Raw genomic sequence first — 23,392 nt, 5'->3', positions numbered from 1 at the left:
CCTTCCTAAACTTCACTAACTCACTTTCATCCTTTAAGATGCTCCTTAAAATCTGCTACTTTGATCAAGCTTTTAGCCACTATCTCCTGCATGGCTTGGAGACATATTTTGATTTATAATATTCCTGTGAAACACTTTGGAATATTTTATTTGATCATTTGGGACTGCTTTCCTCACTTCCTTATTGGATGTGAACAATCAAGGTACAAAACACACCCCTGATTAAAATATTATACTATACATTATAAGTAGTACGTTAAGCACTTTTACTGTTACCATGGAATGTTTCCTCTAACTTACCACAAACATTATTACAGGAGATTGAACAATATACAGCAACATTCCATCTTCATGTCAAAGTTTCCAGAAATGGATTTCTTTTATTAGCCCTGGCCGGAGACATTTAATTCTCTTTTTTTAATGCACCTTTCTGAGAGGGGTGAGGCGGTGGCTGGGATGGCTGCAGCTGAACAGTGAAATTAACCTGGAAATATCGGAATCTCTCAGTCCAGAGCTCAACGGCTCTGCTCAATTTTGGAATGTTCACTGATTTTGTGTCAGTTAGTTTTGAGGTGATTCCTTTTTCAGTAAATGAAGACTGTTGATGAGTTATCCAATTCAGACGGAGAACTAGAAGGCCGGAGTATTATTTAAATGGTGATTGACTGAGAAATGATAACCTGGGTGCCCTTGTACAACAATCAGTGAAAGCAAGCACACAGGTGCAGCAAGCAGTAAGGAAGGAAAATGGCATGTTCGCCTTCTTTGCAAGAGGATTTCAGTACAGGTGCAGGGCTGTCTTATCTCAGCTGTAAAGGGCCCTGGTGAGAACACACCTGGAGTATTGTGTGCAGTGTTTTGGCCTCTTTACCAAAGAAAGGATATATTTGCCTTGTGGGAGTACAGCGAAGGTTCACCAGACTGATTCCTGGTCTGACAGGATTGTCGTATGAGGAGAAATTGGGTCAACTGGGCCTGTATTCACTGGAGTGTCAAAGCATGAAACGGCATCTCATTGAAACATATTAAATTGAGATAGGGCTGAACAGACTGGATGCAGGGATGAGGTTTGCCCTGGCTTGGGAGGGGGGGTTCTGGAACAAGGAGTCACGATTTCAGGATATGGGCAGGGCCATTGAGGTCTGAGATGAAGAGAAATCTGTTCACTCAGAGGGTGGTGAACCGGTGGAATTCCCTCCCACAGAAGGCTGTAGAGGCCAAGTCACTAAATATATTTAAGAAGAAAATAGATAGATTTCTGGACACCAAAGGTACCATGGAGTTTGGGGAGAAAGGGATAGTATGGTGTTGAGACAGAGGATCAACCATGATCATATTGAATGGCGGAGCAGGCTTGAGGGAAAGAATGGCCTATTCCTGCTCCTTTTTTCTATGTTTCTGTTGTCCCTTAAAACATTGTTAATGCATATCTTGTACCGCTCTTGTCTGTGGTATACAGGACCACAATTTTCTGCACAGTAACTGCACAAACAAATACTGCCCTAATACTGCTTTAATTGACTCCCATTGAAAAGCAAGTTCATCACTCATGATTTTGCTGTTTGTGAGGTTTCGCAGGAATGTAACAGCAGCGAATACTGGACTTTTCTGCATAAGCAAAGAAAAATATCTCACACTCAACAGGTTAAACTATAAAGGATTAACGTGTATAACTTACGTAAGGAAGCACAGGAAACCAACAATGGCAATGACAGCCGGGATAGAGTACAGCACTGTTCGAGGCATTGCAATTTTGGAGGACTGGGCGAGCATGTCAAATTTGATTTTTCCAACTGTAAAAAGTATTCCTCGCTTTGTTCTGTGATTTGCTATGATAATCAGAGGGAATTACAAGGATGCATAACTGTTACATCAAGAGCAAAATGACTGTCACACTTACAGAATAAAATATTTCCACCTTGCAGGAATGCTTAAATATGTCTGCCTCTTTGTTGGTGCACTGACAACCCCTGCACCTAAGATTTTCTTTTATTTTTGCATGTTGGGTGACAGGGAAATAAATGAATCTGGAAACAACTGTATCAAGAACTGTCTCACAAATTTTGTTTTGGTGAGTTGATGACAAATACTTTGAATTGGGGTGCCAATAGACAAGTTAGTCATTTTCAATAGGATTACAGATGATCGACTACCCTTGTTCATCAGGTCATGCTTAAGTTTACACCAATATGTGTGCTGAAAAGGAAGCGAGCCCAAAAACAGTGTTGGCAAGAGGTTGACAAACAGAAGAAATGGAGTGTGAAGCATTGTCATTTAGTATTATTTTTCGCCAGGAGATTGTGGTGCACCTGCTATATCTGTTGGACAGACTCGATGGGCCGAATGACCTCCTTCTGCACTGTAAATTCTATGATTCTATGGTTCTACATGAGGGGGTGTCAGCAACTATCCAGCACCTGCAGGTGCAGTTGGAGGAGGCGGTGCCGACCATGCGTTCCACCCAGGCCAATACTGCACGTGTGGGGGGGTTCATCCACAGTGCAGGCTTTGGGTGTGAAGGTATTGGCCATGGGTCAGGATGCCCAAGGCCTGGGGTACACTGTGAGGACTGTAGCTGAGGCACAGGAAAGGGCGGCCCTGTCACAGGCAGCCATGTACCAGGACCACATGGACATTGCAGTGGCACTCCAGAGCTTGGCCCAATCACAACGGGTCATGCACCTGAGCACCGAGGTCTGAGAGATGCTGGACAGGTTCACACTCGGCGCCTGGAAGGACACTGTGGCGCAAGGGAGATTGTCACCTTGGCGGCCACTAAAGCAGGTGTCCTCCTCCATACACTCGCAGTTCCAGATGCGCCAGGATTCGGCAGATATGCCGTACAGACCCCCTGCTCAGATGGGGTCTTCGGCGACATACTCAGTCCGGCAGGTCCTTCAATGTCAGGTGCTGCTGGTATACACAAGGCCTGGTGCCGCGCCTCCTTCCCACCTCCTCTTCGGCTTGTTGCCCACCAGCTCTCCTTCCTCACCGGTTGGCCCCTGCTTCTCTTGGCTTCTTCTGTGTGGCCCTCCCCGAGTAGCCACAGTGCGTCCGCAAGGGCCGCCACGGCCAGGCAGATGCTAACCATTCCTGATTGGATACTGAACCCCACTATCTGCAGGGGGCTAACGGTGCTACACAGCCAGTGGTACACTCTCCGATCCCTGTTCTGCACCCTTCAATGGGGTCTACTATGGGGGTCCTTCATGGGAGGCTGTGTGATACCTCACCAGCAGGGTGGCACAAGGTTGTGTGTGTGGGGGGGAAGGGAGTGTGTGGATGCAGTAGGCCACTGACTGGAACCGTGCTTGGAGTCACGTGTGCGGGTAGGGCCCACGGATGGGGCTCGGCTGGGGGGGGGGGGGGGGGGGGGGATGGGCACCTGTTGGGACCGTAGCTACGATGCGCTCTGGGTCCTTTGTGTTGCACACGAGTTGTGCCTACTTCTCTGGAGGCAGGATGGATGGGGATATGTGCACAATGGGTAGGCAGGGAGTCACCGAAGGGTCGTCTGCCCTGTGAGGGGCAGTGTACCAAGGTGGATGCCAACAGCCACGGTGCATGCATCTGCCAGTTGAGGCACGCTCTGTAGTTCCCCTGCTGCCCTGCAGTGGGGCAACACCTCAGATGGGTGCACTGGGGTGTGCCAACACTTGGTGGGTCATGGGTTGCGCTGGACCACGGCCACCACATTGAGGGTTGTCTGGGGTCTCTGGCTCTTAGGGGGGTTGCCTCAGGGGTGGGATAATCCATACAGCCGGTGATGCTCTGCACATTTGTGGGACAGTGGGCAGTCAGTGGGGTGTGCAGCCAGATGGCTACCTTGAAGGCCACGATCCCCAGGGACACCCTGACCCCATAGTCCATTTCCTGGCGCCCCCCCGCTACTCCCCCCGGCCCTGGTCGATGCTCCCCAGCCAGTGGCATAACTGCCAGCCCACCGTTGCGTTTTTGGGAACTTTACCTACCTCCTCCTCTCTCTCTCCCCCTTAGCAGCCATGGCACCTGTTTCCTGATTTCAAATACCACAAATGAATCTTGACCTCGTCACTTCCGCCTGGCAGGGGCGGAGCATCGCAGGAGGCTGGATAGTCCCGGGTTAATCAGATGGTAATGCACGTTGTGGCACGTTTTGCATTCCTGTGCCGACGCACACCATGGACCACATTCACAGTGCTATTGAGGTGCAGGAGCATTGGCATTCCATTGGGCGCCCGATGCCAACCTCGATTTTCGGCTGATACCGTATTCTCCACCTGCTCGCAATTCTGGCATTGGGTGACAGAAAATCCCGCCCAAGGTAACTTTTCACAAGGCAAGCCATGGTCTTCACTGGCTAGAGTCGTATCTAACACAAAGAAAGGCGATTCATAGAATCGCTACAGGGCCGAAGGAGGCCATTTGGCCCATCGGGTCTGCACCGACCCACTGAAAGAGCACCCTACCTCAGCCGAACCCCCCGCCACCCTATCCCTTCAAAACCTGCACATCCTCGGACACTAAGTGGAAATTTAGTATGGCTAATGCACCTAACCTGCACATCTTTGGACTGTTGGAGGGAATCGGAGCAGCCGGAGGAAACCCAAACAGACATGGGAAGAACTTGCAAACTCCACACAGTCAACAGAGGTCGGAATTGAACCCAGGTTCCTGGCATTGTGAGGCAGCAGTACTAACCACTGTGCCACCGTGGCGCCCCATGTATTTTGTAATATTCCGCATAGGACCTACGGGGTGCGAATGCTTGTCTTTCCCATGCTCCCTACAAAGTATGAGGCCCCCCCGCTAGGGGCAGGGTTTCTCAATACCCAGTATATAAGGTCGGCCAATAAGGCACCGACCTAGCAGGAACCAAAATGGACTCTATTGGCAAGTGTATTCATATATCTTTGTAAATAAAACATTGGTCTTATTTTTAGTCGGTGTGGACCCCCGTGTCCTTTTTAAACTTGGCGATGAGGTGTAAATGCTGCGACCTACTCAGCTGAGCCACCTCCCCAATTTTCTGGACCCAGGTTTAGATTTATTTTATTTGCCATGCCTCTGTTTGGGCAGATGGATGCATTTGACGCTGGTGATGAAGACTGGAACCAATATGCTGAGTGAATGCAGTATTTCTTTCGAGCCAACATTATCACAGAGAAAGTGCGGCAGGTGGTCATTCTGTTGTTGGGCTGTCGACCGCAAACGTTCAGGATGATCCGGAGTCCCGCGTATCCATTCGAACGAACATTCAACGAGCTCAAGACACTTGTGGTGCAGCACTTTAACCCAACCCTGTTGATAATCTTTCAAAGATATCACTTAAATATGGCAGAGACGTCCACCGATGCGTCTGTCAGCGAGTTTGTGTCTCAGCTGCAGAAGATAGCCGAGTTTTGTCTGATGTGCTCCATGATCGCTTGGTCTGCGGTATCAATAATATGGAAACTCAGAAAAGGTATTGGGTGAAGTCTTCTAACTTTTGAACCAGGCGCTGCAGATCTCCCCTAATGTGGTATCCCCACAGCCTGGACCGAATGCCACTGCACCTCTGGCTGAAGAGCCGGCCGCCAAGACATGCGACGTCTCCGGACTCGGCTGAATGAGCTTCCGGCCTGTGTGCTAGATGTGGAGGTCGGTTGAGGCCTGCGCGCCGGCAGCAGGAAGGCCAGCGTTCCAGGTGCCCTGGTCGAGATAGGCATCAGCCCCAGGGCCGGGTATTGCATCTGGATGACCCAGGAGGTCAAGGATGAGACTGGGATGCAGCTGAACTGTTTGGCAGCACCATGTGGCCTCTATTCGCGTTCTGATACAAGTAAATGGTCATATTGCCCAAATGGAGCTGGATACATAAGTGGCTGTTTCTTCGTGGTGCAGATCTTATCAAACAAAGACTTGATGCTTTGGGCGTGATTCTCCGCTCCCGGGAAAAATCGTGAAGGCCGTCATGAGCTCGGCCGAGTTTCACGACGGCCTCGGAGCCCGCTCCTCACCGAATTCACCCCCATCCGGGAGGCTAGGAGCGGCGCTCCGTTATTCTCGCCCGCCAGGCCTTGACGCTTGCGTCAGCCGAGAATGACGCGACGGCGGCGCCTATGTGACGTCAGCCGCGCATGCGCGGCTGACGTCACGATGGCTGACAGCTCAAACCCGCGCAAGCGCGGTGGCCGTCTTCCCCTCCGCTGCCCCGCAAGACATGGTGGCTTGATCTTGCGGGGCGGCGGAAGAGAAATAGTGCGTCGCTTTGAGACGCCGGACCGGCGATCGGTGCCTGTCCCCTCTCGAGTACAGTCGTGGTGCTCATTCCCTTCTAGGCGCACCACATGCCCCAAACGGGCATTTCTCGCCGTTTTCACGATGGAAGCGACCAGGTGTGGTTGCTGCCGTCATGAAATGGTTGCGCACGGCAGGCCGCTCAGCCCATCCGGTTCGGAGAATCGCCGGTCGCCGTGAAAAACAGTGAGCGGGGGGTGGGAGAATCGTGGGGGGCTCCAGGAGGTCGTGAAATTAGTCGGGGGGCCCTCCCGCGATTCTCCCACCCGGCGTGGGGAGCGGAGGATCGCGCCCCTTGTCTCTGGCTGACACAACGGCTTGTCTGGCCACTTAGACAGGCAACAACTAAATATTGTGGGGTCCACCCTCACTCAGTGGTTTATGGGCTCCAGTCAGTGCGCCTTCCCTAACTGTTATGCAAGAAAATGGCCCTAGCTTTTTGGAGCAAGATTGACTACACCGGCTGCAGTTGAGTTGGATTGGCAGCATATCCTCCAAGTGGGGTCTGGTGGTTTGTGCATGGTATTGAGCAAATTCCCGAGGTTCTACAGCCTGGTTTGGGTACCATTAATGGGGCCGCGGTTAAAATGCAAATAGACCAGGAAGCCCAACCCTGATATTTTCGTGCCACCCCTATTCCCTATGCTATAGCGGAGAGGGTTGAGACAGAACTTCAGCATTTAGAATATTTGGGCATTATTCAGCCTGTGCGTTTGGCTGATTGGGCAGCGCTGGTGGTTGTCATCATGAAGCTGGATAAGACAGTCCACAACTGCAGAGACAGCAAACATATCTTTGAGCTAGGACCGTTACCCTTTCCCAAGCATCGAGGATTTATATGCAACACTGGCCGGCAGCTGTGTCATAGAATTGGACATGAGCAACGCTTATCTGCAGCTGGAGCTCGATGCATCCTCACGAAAGTACGGCACGATTAATACGCACAAGGGACTCTATGAGTACACCTGGCTTCCATTTGGAGTCTCGTTGGCGTGCGCAGTCTTCCATTGTGTCATGGAGATCATCCTGCGTGGATTGCCGTGCATTGGGGGTTACTTGGATGATGTGCAATTCACAGGGGCCACAGAACAAAACATTTGCAGAACCTCGAAGCGACATTGATGCGGTTTTCTGAATATGGGCTCAACCTGTGCCGCGTTGCACGCAAAAGAAGTGGTATATTTGGAATATTGGTTGGACTGAGATGGCCTACACCCGGTCGTCAAGAAGGTACCTGCGATCAAAATGGCACCTACTCTGAGAGATGCCATGGAACTTCGCTCTTTTCTTGGATTAGTTCATTATTACGGGCACTTTATTCCGAATTTGTCTACCATCCTCGCCCCCTCTCCACTTATTTTTGAAAAAGTGCTGACCATGGACTTCGGGCAAGGCTCAGGATGCGGTGTTTAACAAGCTGAAGTGGCGGTTGTCTTCTTCTTGTGACTCCTGGACGCTGGCTGCAGCCGAAAGAAAATATGCCCAGATCGAAAAAGGTCTGGAGGTCATATTCAGTGTAAAGGCACTTTCATCAATAGATCTTTGGCCGCCACTTTTTCATCATCACCGATCAAAAGCCATTGCTGAGTAAGATCCCAGCATCGGCAGCAAACCAGTTTATTTCTCGTCGCCAGTTTAATAAGAACACAGGGAGTCCACACCAAGTAAAAATAAGAACAAAGTTTTATTTACTAACGATATACACACTTCCCAGTAGAGCCCTTCCGGGTTCCTGCTTGGTTGGTGCCTTACTGGCCAATCTTATATACTCTGAGAATTGAGATACCACACCCCTAGCTGGGGAGCTCATACTCCGCAAGGAGCAGACGGAAGACAAGCATTCCCATCCCGTAGGTCTGGTGTGCGATATTGCATATGAATTTCTTTGCCTTGACTGTTGTGCAAACTGTTCACAATTGCTTTAACTATCGATTCTCAGACTCTATTAAGATGGAATCAAAGTTTTGATTTACCTCCGAAATCTGATTTTCCACTTTAATCTGATAACTGCAGCTGTCTCTGTCACCAACAATACTTTGTCTGCCTTTCCCTTTGAATTCCCCTGAACAATACATTGGTCTCTATTCTCTTAACTTCAGTCTTCCTAAGACATTCTTTGTGTCCCAATTCCCTGGTTATCAGGACTGTATCTACTTCTTTGGGAAGTCTTCCTTTTTGCAGCTGCGTTGTCCTGTCCAGCTTGTTATTTCCTGGCAGAGTTGAGAGATGCCTACTCCCCATTGTCCTGTCTTCAACTGCAAACATATTCAGTTAAAACTAAATTCATAAAGCCTTTCTACCTGAAAAGGGCCCAGTTTCTGAGCAACGCCCACATGCTTCTGCAGGCTCATTTACTTTTCACACTGTAACCCTAAGCACAACAGAAGCACAGTTGCAACTGAACCAACCTCCACACATAAAACACCTTTTTCCATCATGAATCTAACTTTAGGTTTACCCTTCCTTACACAGAAACATTAAATTAAACCCACTTAAAACATACCTTATTTCTAATGCTTACCAATACAAATATATAGCCCTTAAAACTATCTTTGTTTTCCTAACAAATTGAATTACAAGATGTTACTGTCCTGATGTCAAGAAATGCACCACCCAGTGAGGAGTATTGAAACTGATTGTAAGAAAACTTACAAACAGAAGAGATTAATAAAACATTATTTAAAAAAATTATGCTTGCATGGATGAGTGCCGCTGGCAAGGCCAACATCCCCAATTGCTCTTGAATTGAGTGGCCTGCTGGCCCATTTGAGAGGGAAGTTATGAGTCAACTACATTGCTGTGGGTCTGGAATCACATGTAGGCCAGACCAGTTAAAGATGGCAGATTTCCTTCCCTACTCGAAATTAATGATGTCCAGATAAATTTTTATGACAATTGAAATAGCTTCATGGTCATCATTACTGAGACTAGCTTTGAATCCCAGCGTTTTGTAATGGAAATAAACGTGCTGGGATTGGAACCCATCTCTCCAGAGGATTAGCCTGTACATCTAAATTACCAGTTCAATGACGTTACCACTATGCCACTATCGCCGCACGTAGAAATAAAGGTCAGAGCTTTGGGGGATACAGTTAAACTAACAGTTTTGTGCTGTGTTTAAAGTATTTCTTTGAACAGACTTACTTTCAGATCGACAGGCCACATCCCTGGTCTGACAGGTACCGCAGTGAACTAAACGAACTGTAAAAGTGAAAAATAGACTTTAGGAAATGACTGCATTCATACATTTTGAAGATTCAACAATCCTCATAGGATTTGTCACAAGATTTCTTGAAAAAGACTTATTGCTTTTAGAAATAATTAAAATGCACAAGTAATTTTTGCTGTTAATTGCATATTTAATATTGCCCAGATGTTACTTCCGTTCTGAATGGGTTGGCCAGTTAGCTGTGTGTGTGGGGGGGGGGGGCGAAACGAAATTCTCCACCTTGCTCCGCTGGTCGTGGAGTTCCCGGTGAGGTGGAGAATCATGGTAGTGGAAAAAAGGGAACAACGGCGGGTGACAATCCGTTTCCAATGCTCCGGCCCCCACGGGCGGTGGGATCGAGGTACGCACCCGCACCAGCAAGAGGATGCAAATGGGCCATTGAGACACATTTGCATCCACTTAGTGGGCCGGACATCATCTGCGGGATTTTCCATTGACGGGATCTTCCGCTTCGCCGACAGCGCACTCACGCTCACGGGTTTCCATGTGGCGTGGGCGTGGCCACAATCGGAAACTCAATAGCCGGCTGTGGCGATGGAGAATCCCGCAACAGCTGGGACAAGCCTCGCTGGAAAATGGGGCTGGCGGGACGGAGAATCCCACCCCATATTATCTGGGCGCGCATCATTTTCCAGTCCTCTGAGCCGGGAATCAGGTGGGCGAAAATCACTACTGCTTTTGATAAGTATGGCCCTGACACAGTGGATCTCGCGGTGGGCAAAGGGGGTTTAATGGAGTTGCCCCCAAAGACCATCTGAGGGCCACCCCTCCCCCCCACCCCCCACAATGCAAGACCTGACCACCCAACCCCTACCAGATCTGCCCCCCACACCCCAAAAAGACCCGCTAAATAAAGAGACCCCCCCAGAAACCCCCAAATAAAGCCCCCGTCCCCAGAAGTAACCCAAGGCTGAATTGTACCGCCAGGTGCGGGGGACTGAATTGCAATGCAGTTGGGGGAGGGGTGGCCAGCCGCGGGACCTCGCTATCAGGCTGTCCGCTTAAAATGGTGGCCTGAGGGCAGCATGGTGGCGCAGTGGGTTAGCCCTGCTACCTCACGGCGCCGAGGTCCCAGGTTCGACCCCGGCTCTGGGTCACTGTCCGTGTGGAGTTTGCACATTCTCCCCGTGTTTGCGTGGGTTTCGCCCCCACAACCCAAAGATGTGTAGGATAGGTGAATTGGCCACACTAAATTGGAAAAAAATGAATTGGGTACTCTAAATAAAAAAATGAAATAATAAAAAAAAGTGGTGGCCTGATAGCTCGATTTTCTAGGGAATCTTTATCTCTCTCAATCCTTGCCATGCAAGGATTGGGAATCACTGGAATCATTCAGCTCTGGCGGGAGAGCAACTCGCCCCCGGGTTATGATAAGGAAAGGTTTTAGTTAGGTAAGCATGGCTAAAGTGAGGCTGGATAGGTTAGAATGAAAGCTCCAGGGTCCCAGGTTCGATTCCTGGCTGGGTCACTGTCTGTGCGGAGTCTGCACGTCCTCCCCGTGTGTGCGTGGGTTTCCTCCGGGTGCTCCGGTTTCCTCCCACAGTCCAAAGATGTGTGGGTTAGGTGGATTGGCCATGCTAAATTGCCGTAGTGTCCTAAAAAGTAAGGTTAAGGGGGGGGTTGTTGGGTTACGGGTATAGGTTGGATACGTTAGGCTTCAGTAGGGTGATCATTGCTCGGCACAACATCGAGGGCCGAAGGGCCTGTTCTGTGCTGTACTGTTCTATGTTCTATGTTCTATGAAAGAAGGTTCTGATGCTATACAACTTATTTGTAAAGTGTTCCTTGTGTAAGGAAAACATTGTGTAGTTAGGATAACTAGAAAGAGTTGGTAGATTTGTTTGCTTGAATGTCAGGCTTAAGTTTTTGGTTAGATGACATTACATTGGTTAGATTGGGATATGGTTAGGTTTCGGTAATAATAGTGATTTAGATAGTCACGAATTAACATATTTTGATTACTTACTATTATTTGCACAGTTATACAGTTGACCTAAAGAAGAAAATATACTGTAGTGGAGAATTGCAAGAACATTTTAGTATTACTCATATTTATATAGCATATGTTACACTATGCTTATAATGGAGCATTATAATGATAATGTATTGCCACAGTGATTTTTGGTAATTATATTAAAGTTAGTACAATATCTTTGTGAGTTTTGTTTTTTTTCTCTTCTAAATTTTCCTGTTCTGTAACCCATAGCCTGTTTGAGAAAGTGCCCAGTAATCTTACTCAGGGCCTATGTTGGTGCTATAGGGCAAGGCCAGTGGGACCCAGTGGGACCCTCAATGGGATTGTGGGACAAAGCTTTGGGGTCACAATGTCTGAGACTGCAATGGTGCCTATGGAGTGGAGGCTACGTCCTGGGACTGGCTCTGAGGTCCCATGATGCACACACACAATTGCTTTTTTCCCGCTTCACTGGAGGGATGTGACCAGAGGCAGCCCCAACGGGAATGCTGATTGGAGGAACAGTTAGTGGGGAAAGGAGGGCATACTGCACTTGGAGGTTAGTGATGAGAGGGTGAGGCCAGGAAGTAGCCTCTGCGCACAGAAATTCCCCAAACACTCATTGGCATGGTGCTTCTTTGATCGGCAACTGAACAGGCTGACGACAATTGAGTAATTCCTTCCAGGTCACGCCTTAGACAATTTATTTTAGCAGAGTTTGCACCTCCAGCAAGCAAACTTTCGGACTCTTCTGCAAATGAGAAACAAAAAGCTAGAAGGCATGTTTATAATTATGACAATGCTTTCTTTTAATACCGTTCACGGGTATTTCAATCAAATCAGAAGACTGAAATGCCTCATTTGCCTACAAGTGCTGCCAGTGAAAGCATTAAAGGCAGATAAGCTTGAGCACCATCTGGAGACCATTCACAAGAGATGTGAGGGGTCACAAGTCCAGCAGGCACCCTTCAATCTTCTCTCTCTCCCTGCAGCTGTGTGCCACCTTCTCCTGTGTGTGTGGGGGTGGGGGGAGACACTTCTCCTCCGTCATGTCCTGCAGGGTCTTGAGCTCCGCATCTGTAAACCAGGGTGCCGGTCTTCGGGTTGCCATCTTGTTGGCTCGAATGAGTATGTGTGGGGAGTGGAGTGCTTAAATGTGGCTGCAGCAGTGCTAACCACTGCGCCACCATGCCGCCTCGCGGTTGTGTAGCTCTGATGGTTGAGTACCTCTGAAGTGCCCTAACCGCAATGTTTATAAACATTAACCACTTCAATCAGAGTGCTTTCCAATCACCTCCCTTCATGCTTGAGTGATTTTGAAGTGATCAGCTGGAAATTGGCAGCATTTAACCGGGGAATCCCTCGCAATGCATGAATTTGCATGACTAATCCTCACACCGCCGAGGACCCGGGTTCGATGCCAGCCCCAGGTCACTGTCCGTGTGGAGTTTGCACATTTTCTCCGTGTTTGCGTGGGTTTCACCACCATAACCCAAAAAGATGTGCAGGGTAGGTGGATTGGCCAAGCTAAATTGCCCCTTATTGGAAAAAAAATAATTGGGTAGGCTAAATTTAGATTTTTAAAAAATTTGCATGACTGAGGATTGGGAATCGCTTTTGATCTGCGCTCACAGTGGGAGCGCAAATCAGGTGCAATTCAGCTCCGGTGGGAGAATGCAGTCTCCCAAATAGAGATTTTTGCCCAGTACCTCATTCATGTGACACCGACCATCTCACTTGCCTGACCATACGTTGTTTTTCCCCAGAAGAGCTGACTGGTGGTGATTTAATCTGAGGTGAGGGGCGAGGCTGAGAAGGCGGGTCTTCATGAATAGCCTCAGCCAGTACTGGAATTGAAGCTGCGCTGTAGGCCTCGCTCTGTAGCACTAACCAGCTGTTCAGCCAACTGAGCTAAACCAGCCCCCCTTCACTAGCACTGGTAGCACTGATTACCACTGCCAATGCCTCCCATGCAGGACTTGTCACCTTGGTTGCAGCCTGAGCGTGCGAACAATGCATTATGGTGGGCCTCCATTGCGTCCAGCGGGCACTCGAGCGAGGCGATGGTAAAGTTGGATGCTGAATGTTTCCTGGGTTTGGCAGCCATGACTTCCCTGCGGACTCTGAAGTGTGTCAGCTGGGTACAGGGGCAGCCTTTAAACATGGTGTCCAGATCATTGAAGCGCTGAAGTGATGGCGGGCAGCCGAATCGGAGGCAGCTCCCCAGTGATACAGCATGGAACCTGTACTTGCAAACTGTTTCACCAAGTGCCGCACTATATGGTGGAATAGGCCGCATTGCTGATAGCGGACTAAACCCTGCTTTCCCTCCCGAAATCAGACTTTGCTGATTTCTGAGATGATTCCGCCGACCATGTCTAAGATATTAAAAGTCTGGGAAGGATAAACATACGCATTAGGAGCAGCAGTAGGCCACTCGGCCCATCAAACCAGCTCCTCTAGTCAATAAAATCATGGCTCATCTGCTTGTGATTTCAAACCCACATTTTGCCTACCAATAGCCTTTCATCCCCTTGTTAATCAAGAATCCATCGAGCTCTGCCTTAAAAATATTCAAAGATAGGGCAGCGCAGTGGGTAGCCCTGTTGCCTCACGGCGCCGAGGTGCCATGTTCGATCCCAGCTCTGGATCACTGTCCGTGTGGAGTTTGCACATTCTCCCCGTGTTTGCGTGGGTTTCGCCCCCACAACCCAAAGATGTGCCGGGTAGGTGGATTGACCACACTAATTGGAAAAAATAAATTGGGCACTCTAAAATTTAAAAAAATATGCTCCTACTGCCTTTTGAGGACCAGAGTTCTGACACTCACAACCGACCCTCATCTCTGCCTTAACGAGCAATCCTGTATTTTTAAATAGTACTGATCAGTGCTCGGTGTTATTGTAAGATGCTTCCTCATTTTCCACACAGAAAGAATTGACTTCCATTTGACATCTTCTTCCTGATAGTGGCCTCTGCTGAGGTTTGGAAAGTGATAGTATCTTGTTAGGTTAGGATGGAGGGATGTTTTGGTTGGGGGATGTGACCATCAATTCATTTGAGACACGAGAGAAAGTAAACTGTGGCTTTAATAGACTTACAACTGACCCTGCCTGCGACCAGAAGAACTGAGGGCAGATTCACAAGACCGCAGCACTTTATACTTCCGGTAGTGGGAGGGGCCATGGGCGGAGCCATGGGCGGAGCCAGGGGTGGAGCCCTGTACAAGCTCCTCAACTCCCCCCTGTGGGCAGAGCCGTGCAACAGCTCACAGATGGAGCCCACAGGGACACAGTGATACATAGTGTGAATTAAGCATTATACATTCACCACATTCACCCCCTGTAAAAAAAAACAAGTCCGGCGGGGGTGACGGGTCTAAAGATTGAGCCGGTCCGGTGGCCAAGTCGTCCGCTGGGATCGGCGGAGCACTGGGGTTGCAGCCCCTTCGGATGGCTGTGTGCTGACGGGCGGTGTGGATCTGAGGGTGGACTCCAGGGGTGGTTCGTTCAGAGCTTCCTTCCTGACCGGTGCGACAGGCGAAGGGGGGGCGCAGGAAACCTGTAGTGTGGGGGCACAGGGCGTGGGGGGTCGGGTGGGGTGTAGTGCGAGGGGTACCTCGGCGGTGGTGGTGGTGGTGGATCCTGCAGGCGCTAGGTCCCGGAGGGAAACGGTGTCCTGACGGCCGTCGGGGTGTTCTATAAAGGCGTAATGTAGCAGTAGCACCCTCTCTATTAGTGGGTCCGTTTTATGTGTCCGGAAGTGCTTCCGGAGGAGAACCGGGCCCGGTGTCCTCAACCAAGATGGGAGCGAAGCCCCCGTGGTAGTGTCCCTGGGGAAAACAAATAATCACTCGTGAGGGGTCTGATTAGTAGCCGTACACAGGAGGGACCTAATTGCATGGAGCACGTTGGGGAGGACCTCCTGCCAGTGGGAGGTCGGGAGATCCCTGGACCGTAGTGTCAGTAGGACGGTTTTCCAGACCGTCGCGTTCTCCCTCTCCACCTACCCGTTTCCCCTGGGGTTATAGCTGGTAGTCCTGCTCGAGGCAGGTACTAACGCAGCTCGTCGCTCATGAAGGACGAAACCCTGTCGCTATGGACGTAGCTGGGGAAGCCGAACAGGGTTAAGACACTGTGCAGGGCTCTGATGACTGTATGGGAGGTCATATCGGGGCATGGAATAGCAAAAGGAAAACGGGAGAATTTGTCTATGACGTTGAGGAAGTACACATTTCGATTGGTCGAGGGGAGGGGCCCTTTGAAATCGATACTCAGGCATTCAAAGGGCCGGGAAGCCTTTACCAGGTGGGCCTTGTCTGGCCTATTGAAATGCGGTTTGCACTCCGCGCAGATCGGGCAATCCCTGGTGATGGCTTTTACCTCCTCGGTGGAGAAAGGCAGATTTCGGGCTTTGATGTAGTGGGCAAGCCGGGTGACCCCCGGGTGGCAGAGGTCATTGTGGATAGCTTGTAATCGGTCATCTTGCGCGCTGGCGCATGTGCCGCGGGACAGGGCATCTGGGGGCTCGTTGAGCTTCCCCGGCCGATATATGACATCATAATTATAGGTGGAGAGTTCGATCCTCCACCTCAAGATTTTACCGTTTTTTTATTTTGCCCCGTTGCGAGTTGTCGAACATGAAGGCAACCGATCTCTGGTCGGTGATGAGGGTGAACCTCCTACCTGCGAGGTAGTGCCTCCAGTGCCGTACGGCTTCCACAATGGCTTGAGCTCCTTTTTCGACTGAGGAGTGTCGAAGTTCTGAAGCGGAGAGGGTTTGGGAGAAGAAAGCTACTGGTCTCCCTGCCTAGTTCAGAGTGGCAGCGAGAGCGACATCTGAGGCGTCGCTCTCCACCTGAAATGGAATGGATTCATCCACCGCCCGCATGGCGGCTTTGGCGATGCCTTCCTTGATGCAGTTGAAGGCCTGGCGGGCCTCGGTTGACAGTGGGAAGAGTGTGCGGGCTTTTTCCGCATACTGGGGGACCCACTGGGCGTAATAGGAGAAAAATCCAAGGCACCTCTTGAGGGCCCTAGAACAATGAGGGAGAGGGAGTTGTAAGAGGTGGCTCATACGGTCCGGGTCAGGCCCCAGGACCCCGTTTTCCATGACATAGCCGAGGATGGCTAGTCTGGTTGTGCGGAAAACGCATTTTTCCTTATTGTATGTGAGATTGAGTTTCTGGGCGGTTTGGAGAAATCGGTGGAGGTTAGCGTCGTGGTCCTGCTGGTCATGGCCGCAGATGGTGACGTTATCCAGGTACGGAAACGTGGCCCGCAGCCCATACTGGTCCACCATTCGGTCCATTGCTCGTTGGAACACCGAGACCCCATTTGTGATGCCAAACGGAACCCAGAGGAAATGGAAGAGGCGGCCGTCTGCCTCGAATGCCGTGTAGTGGCAGTCCTCTGGGCGGATTGGGAGCTGGTGGTATGCAGACTTCAGATCTACCATGGAGAGGATGCGGTACTAGGCGATCTGATTGACCATGTCTGCAATTCGGGGGAGGGGGTACGCATTGAGGTGCGTGAACCGGTTAATGGTTTGGCTGTAATCAACCACCATCCGGAACTTTTCCCCGGTCTTGACGACCACCACCTGAGCTCTCCAGGGGCTATTAACTGGCCTCTATGACTCCCTCATGTAGGAGCCGCTGGACTTCGGCTCTGATAAATACCCTGTCCTGTAGGCTATACCGCCTGCTGCGAGTGGCTATGGGTTTGCAGTTAGCAGTGAGATTAGCGAAGAGTGGAGGGGGGTCGATTTTTAGAGTCTCTAAGCTGCATGTAGTGAGAGGGGGTAGGGGTCCACCGAAGCTGAGTGTGAGGCTTCTAAGATTGCATTGAAAATCGAGCCCGAGTAGGAGGGGGGCGCAGAGGTTAGAGTAGCTGGTGCCCTGTATTGTTAATGTCGCAACGTGCACCCTTGTATTTGAACCGAGTGCGATCCCGAGGCGAGGGAGATAGTTTGCTGTGCTGGGAAGATAGGGAGCGAACAGCGTCATACCAGGTCTGGATGAAAGAAGCTCTCAGTGCTCCCGGAGTCGAAGAGGCACGGTGTCCTGTATCCGTTGACCTGAACGGACATCATTGAGATTCTGAGGTGCTTTGGCTGCGACTGGTCCAAAGTGACTGCGTTGAGTTGCGGGTAGTCGGTGGCTTGATCAGCAGTGCTGGAGTGGCCCCGTGATGACTGTCCGCGGATGTCGTAGTCGTCGAGATGAACATCGGGTGATGGCCAAGATGGTGGCCCCCGTTGATCGCATGTGGCGGGCGATGAGGAAGATGGCGCCCAAGATGGCCGCCCCCATGGATCGCACGTGGCGGGCGGCGAGGAAGATGGCGCCCAAGATGGCGGCCCCCATGACTCGCACATGGCCGGCCGCGTGGGGGAGGATTGCCAAGATGGCGGCCCCCATGAGTCGCTCATGTCGGGCGGAGTAGGCAGACACTCTGCAACATTGCGGGGTCTGTGAGCCTGTGAGTTGGCAGAGCGATTGCTCTGGATAGCGGGAGAGTTAGAGGGTTTAGATTTAGACAAGCATACCTGAGCAAAATGTCCTTTTCGACCGCAGCTGCTGCAGGTCGCGTTGCGGGCCGGACAGTCTGCTGTGGGTGTTGGGGCTGACCGCAGAAATGGCATGATGGCGCTCCATAGTGGGCGGGTTGCCGCGTGTCGCAGGCCTAGGGCAGTCTCTCGTCGGGGGTCCACTATGGGGTCGCGTGGTCAGCGGGGAACGAGTTCAAACTTTGAAACGCGACCTCCAGCGAGGTTGCTGGCGTTACAGTGTCCTCCAAGTTCTGGGCCCCTTTTTCGAGGAGACATGGCGCATGTAGTTAGACCGGACCCCTGTAACATACACATCACAGACAGCGAGTTCCATATGCTGGGAGGCAGTTACAGCCTGAAAGTTACATTCCCGTGCAAGAGCTTTTAGATCGCGCAGGTAGTCCTCTAGCGACACTGCGGGGTGCTGGCGGCGGGTAGTGAAAATATGCCGTGCGTAAACTTCATTTACAGGCCGCATGTATAGACGGACGAGTATAGCAGGGGCTTCGGTGTACGAGTCGGTACTATCGAGTTGCGTAGAGATGCGATGGCTCACCCGTGCGTGTAGGAGACTGAGTTTCTGCTCTTCAGTAGTAGTGGAGGTAGTCGACGCAGCCAGGTAGGCCTTGAAGCACCGAAGCCAGTGTAGAAAGATTTTGTTCGCTTCTGCGGCCTGCAGGTCGAGTTCTAGTCGATCAGGTTTGAGGGATGATTCCATGGTGGTTTTTTTTAAGTCTATTAAATTGATGTGACCATCAATTCACTCGAGACACGAGAGGAAGTAAACTGTGGCTTTAATAGACGTACAACTGAGGCTGCCTGTGACCAGAAGAACTGAGGGCAGACTCACAGGACCGCAGCACTTTATACTTCCAGTAGTGGGAGGGGCCATGGGCAGAGCCATGGGCGGAGCCAAGGGTGGACCCTGTACAAGCTCCTCATCTCCCCCTGTGGGCAGAGCCGTGCAACGGCTCACAGACGGAGCCCACAGGGACACAATGATACATAGTGTGAATTAAGCATTATACAGTCACCACATTGGGTTCGGATGTTTGGAGTGGTTTCTACATATGTTAAGGGAGCAGAGTCGGCTTGGATTAAGCATGTTAGCTCTGTGTGTGGGCATCAAAGTGCCAAGCCAAGTCGTGCAACTTCTTTATACAGATTGTTCTCCTGATAAATTATACTTAATGTGTAGTCTGCCAGGCAGATGAGCCACTCCTAAAACACTGTCGACTGGAACCTCAGTCAGTCAGCAGCAGAAAGACACTTAATACTCCCACTTCCATTGCAAGGGCATCTCTTCGCTCCATGGCTCCGATTGTTTCTGCTCTAATCCTAAACATCATTACACTGTCCCAAAAAAAACTCATTTTACACTTTACAAGGCTTCAGCTACTTCCGATAAATCAAAAGGCTCTGAACAAGAACAGACCTGGTGTAGCAGACGTCTGAGTGAGCTGTGCATAGCGCCTCACCACAGCTGTGAAGGTGGTTGTCTCTGCAGGCGAAAATTCCCAAAATGAAAATGAAGACTCCACAAATTAACAGCTAAAAGATGTTTAAAAATGTGTTATCAATTTTACATTTTTGTAAAAAGTAGAAATGCAAAACTAAGAACTTACTTTTATTCTTAAAATTATTTCTCAGAAAATTATGTATTTCATTTCTTATGGAAGAAAGAACATTTTCAGCTGGGACAAAAGAAAGTAGAGAGAAATAAGGATCTAATCAACAAGCACAGGGGCAAATAGTTAAACAGATTACAATGACTTTTGACTATAGAATGAGCTGTGGAGTACAATTAATAGCAATGGGAAACATTTGACTACCATTTGACTTTGAATTTGGTACTCAGACCAAGCATATCTTTTTATTAAAACAGTAAAAATAATATACAAGGCCAAACTGTAGAAACATTAATTTTGTGTTGGAGAAACAGGGTACCCTCCCCTCAGTAGCGGAGGGGTGTAGTGTAGTCTCATTATTAAAACAGTTCACAACACATTTATACTAAAGAACAAATGTTACGTGCACTAAACTTTGGGCTGGAGACACCAGATACTATCGCCTCTGTATCAACAGAAGGGAAAGGAAGGGATGGTGGTGGGGAGGGAGGGGAAAGGAGGGCACTGCCTGAACTATCTTTGGAGGCAGAATAACAAAAGAACGTTCAATTAACCAATCACCCAGAGGGGTGTGAGGGGCAACACGGTGTCAAGCACGAGTGAGCCCTGCCCCCCTCCTGCAGACAGCCTCATGAGCACCCTCCGCTCCCGACACTGGGTGGCTGACAGCCTTCGAACAGTCACTCTCTGGGCCTGAATCCTCCACCATACTGAGTGGTGGCTCAAAACAAATACTGGAGGCTTCCAGCAGTTAACAAGGGGTTTATTGATGAATGGGAAAGGCAGGTAAATTACAGTTACCAAACTCAAAATAACAGGTCTGGTCACTTCGGCTCCAGGGTCCATACTGCTGGAATCCTGTTCCCAGGGCTCTGTGCAAACTCCCTATTGGCTGGGGCTCGCGCACTCCCGCAAGGCTGGTTTAGCACACTAAAGCAGACCAAGGCAGGCCAGCAGCACGGTTCAATTCCCGTACCAGCCTCCCCGAACAGGTGCTGGAATGTGGCGACTAGGGGCTTTTCACAGTAACTTCATTGAAGCCTACTTGTGACAATAAGTGATTTGTCATTTGTCATGTGGCCCATTGAGCAACCACATCATTCCCCCTTAAGTGCCTTATAACACACTCCACAAAAAAACTATGTGCAGCATTTTAAAGGTAGGGTAAAGTCGTCATAGATGACAATCGGCTGCTTTCCCCTTTCAGGGGGAGAGCTGACTGGTGGTGATTTAACTTGAGGATCACCACACCTCAGGCGAGGGGCAGGATTAAGAAAGTAGGCCTTCATTAATAACTTCAGCTGGCACAGGAACTGAACCCGCACTGTTGGCCTTACTCTACGTCATGAGCCAGCTATCTAGCCAAGTGAGCTAAACTGGTCACCCAATCTATGTACAACATTTACAAATAAAACGAAAGACAACAGTGGATAGAAAATGTCAAAAAAGTCAATTGGTCCAGAGGCCTCAACGTCCTCCCAGACCTCTGCCCACAAGTTCAGCATCCTTCAAGATAGTCAAGTTTTCAGCTGGTGACACTTCAGGAGGCACTACCTTAATGACAGGAGAACTGGCTTTGCCGGCTTCCACAGGTACAGCTGGCTGAGTGGATTCAGGAGTCCTTAACTCCCTTTGGTCAGAAACAATTACAGGAGTGTATATAACAACTGAGGGAACTTGTTGAATCCAAATTGAGGGTCATCAGCCCCTGACTCCTCAAGTGGCTGATGTGCTTTTCAGCAGTCCTTCCATTTACATTGATCATGTACGATGTGGTGATATGCATCACTGTAAAAACACAAGGGGTTAATGAAAATACACTAAGACTAAATAAACACTAGAGGGAGCACCAGAGACATCATGACACCCAGACATTCAACCAATAGGTCAGTAAGATAGGACACGACCAATGGGCAGTCAAGACACACCCAGAGGTGACACTACCACAAGGGGGCGACCCATATTAAAGGACAGGGCACACATGCTCTTTCTCTTTTCCACAGGCGACACTCAGAAAGACAGGGGCAGATCAGAGCATCACACCCACCACATGGCTTAGAGCAGGCTGGTTAGTTTGATTGAGTTACTATAGCAAGATCAGCAGGCGAGTCGAACTCAAGTAGGAGAATTGTTAACTGTTCAATAAATGTGTTAAACCTATCTCCAAGTCTGAACCTTCCTTTGTCAGAGTATACATCAAGGAAGCAGCTTATGCTACATGAAGAAGCATAACACAACATACAACATAGGATAAAAGCAAATTACTGCGGATGCTGGAATCTAAAACCAAAGAGAAAATGCGAGAAAATCTCAGCAGGTCTGGCAGCATCTGTAGGGAGAGAAACGAGCTAACGTTTCGAGTCTAGGTGACCCTTTGTCAAAGCTACGACACAGGCCCCGACTGGGTCACAATCTGTCCTGCTAGCCAAGGTGGCTCCGACGCAAAGTTATGAACCAAAACCGGCTTCCTGACCTAGAACGACCTGTTGCTCCTCTGCATAGCCCGGTTGACCTCTCTGGGACGCTGGACGTGCCTCAACCCTCTCCGCCTAATGAAGAAATATGAGATTCAACCGGGTTCTGAGGCAACGGCCCATGTGCAGCTCAGCAGGGTGACCCCATGGTGGTGGTGGGGGTTGAGTTATATGACAATCAAACATTGGCTAATCATTGGTGTAGTGGTATGTCAGACTTTTTCCGCATTGCACTCTTGAAGATCTGAATGGCCCTCTCAGCCAAAGCTGGGTGGTACGGGGACGTTCTTATGTGTCATATGGCATTGGCTTGGATGAAAACCTGGAAGCCATCAACTGTAAAAGGGGTGTCATTCTCCGACTCGATAGACTCTGGAAGTCCATGAATAATGAACACTTAGTGCAAAGCATCCACCATGGCCGCTCAGGTCATGGTCGCCACCTCATGTATAGATAGCCATCCACCAGAACTAAAAACATCTTGCCCATCAAAGGGCCTGCGTGGTCCATGTGGACCAGGGTACACGGGTGACCTGGCCATTCCCAAGTGGCTGGCGGAGGCAGGGACTGATGTGTTTGACAAGGATGGCAAGCTTGTACCAATGGTTTTATCTACGGCTGTTTTAGCTGGGGCTGGTTTAGCTCACTGGGCTAAATCGCTGGCTTTTAAAGCAGACCAAGCAGGCCAGCAGCACGGTTCGATTCCGTACCAGCCTCCCCGGACAGGCGCCGGAATGTGGCGACTAGGGGCTTTTCACAGTAACTTCATTGAAGCCTACTTGTGACAATAAGCGATTTTCATTTCATTTTTCAACCGTAGCTGCGTGCTTAATCTTTGTCTGCCCTGGGTGGGTACTATGCAACTCCTCTAAGAGGGTACCTGGCTGGAGGTGGAACGACTGTTCGTGATCCCCATAAGATCACATCATCCTCACAGGTCAACTTAGCCTGACAGGTAAAATAGGCCTTAATTGTTCAGAATCCAGTCTGTATCATTCTCTTTACTTTTGATAGTATGGGGTCTCTCTGGGTCCAATTACAAATATGTCCAGCCGACACTGGCAGGGTGTTTAGGAAGTTCAAAGCCAATAGGATCCCCTGGCGGATTGGTGGAGACGGGATACTGTTCTACAGGGGGTGTCAGCTCAATGCATTAGCAATATTTGTGCTGGAGCAGTGCTGGAAAGCATTATTGTAGGCTCCCAGCAACAAGGCCCAACATTGCAACCTAGCCGAGGCTATGGTCAGTATAAGCTTGTCTTCTCTTAAAAGCCCCAGTAATGGCTTATGGTTGGTG

The 23,392-nt window shown here is 49.8% G+C and overlaps 1 protein-coding gene across 3 annotated transcripts in view; it reads right to left on the bottom strand.

The window, feature by feature from the left end:
- The window catches only part of LOC119952433, a 33,730-nt gene that overhangs the window by 4,579 nt on the left and 5,759 nt on the right, over positions 1-23,392 (bottom strand). The window contains exons 2-6 of one of the 3 annotated variants that reach the window (XM_038776177.1): positions 19,619-19,687; positions 19,429-19,494; positions 11,454-11,480; positions 9,403-9,459; positions 1,679-1,829 (exon numbers count right to left, since the gene is read on the bottom strand). In XM_038776177.1, the coding sequence (XP_038632105.1) occupies positions 1,679-1,829; positions 9,403-9,459; positions 11,454-11,480; positions 19,429-19,494; positions 19,619-19,687 (370 nt within the window). The remainder of the gene's footprint in view (positions 1-1,678; positions 1,830-9,402; positions 9,460-11,453; positions 11,481-19,428; positions 19,495-19,618; positions 19,688-23,392) is intronic. The other 2 variants (XM_038776179.1, XM_038776180.1) reach the window with 2 other exon arrangements.

The sequence above is a fragment of the Scyliorhinus canicula genome, chromosome 17 (genome assembly GCF_902713615.1).
Source record: "Scyliorhinus canicula chromosome 17, sScyCan1.1, whole genome shotgun sequence".
Taxonomy (NCBI): domain Eukaryota; kingdom Metazoa; phylum Chordata; class Chondrichthyes; order Carcharhiniformes; family Scyliorhinidae; genus Scyliorhinus; species Scyliorhinus canicula.
The sequence above is the reverse complement of the archived record's forward strand: the minus strand, read 5'-3'. Positions and strand labels throughout refer to the sequence as shown.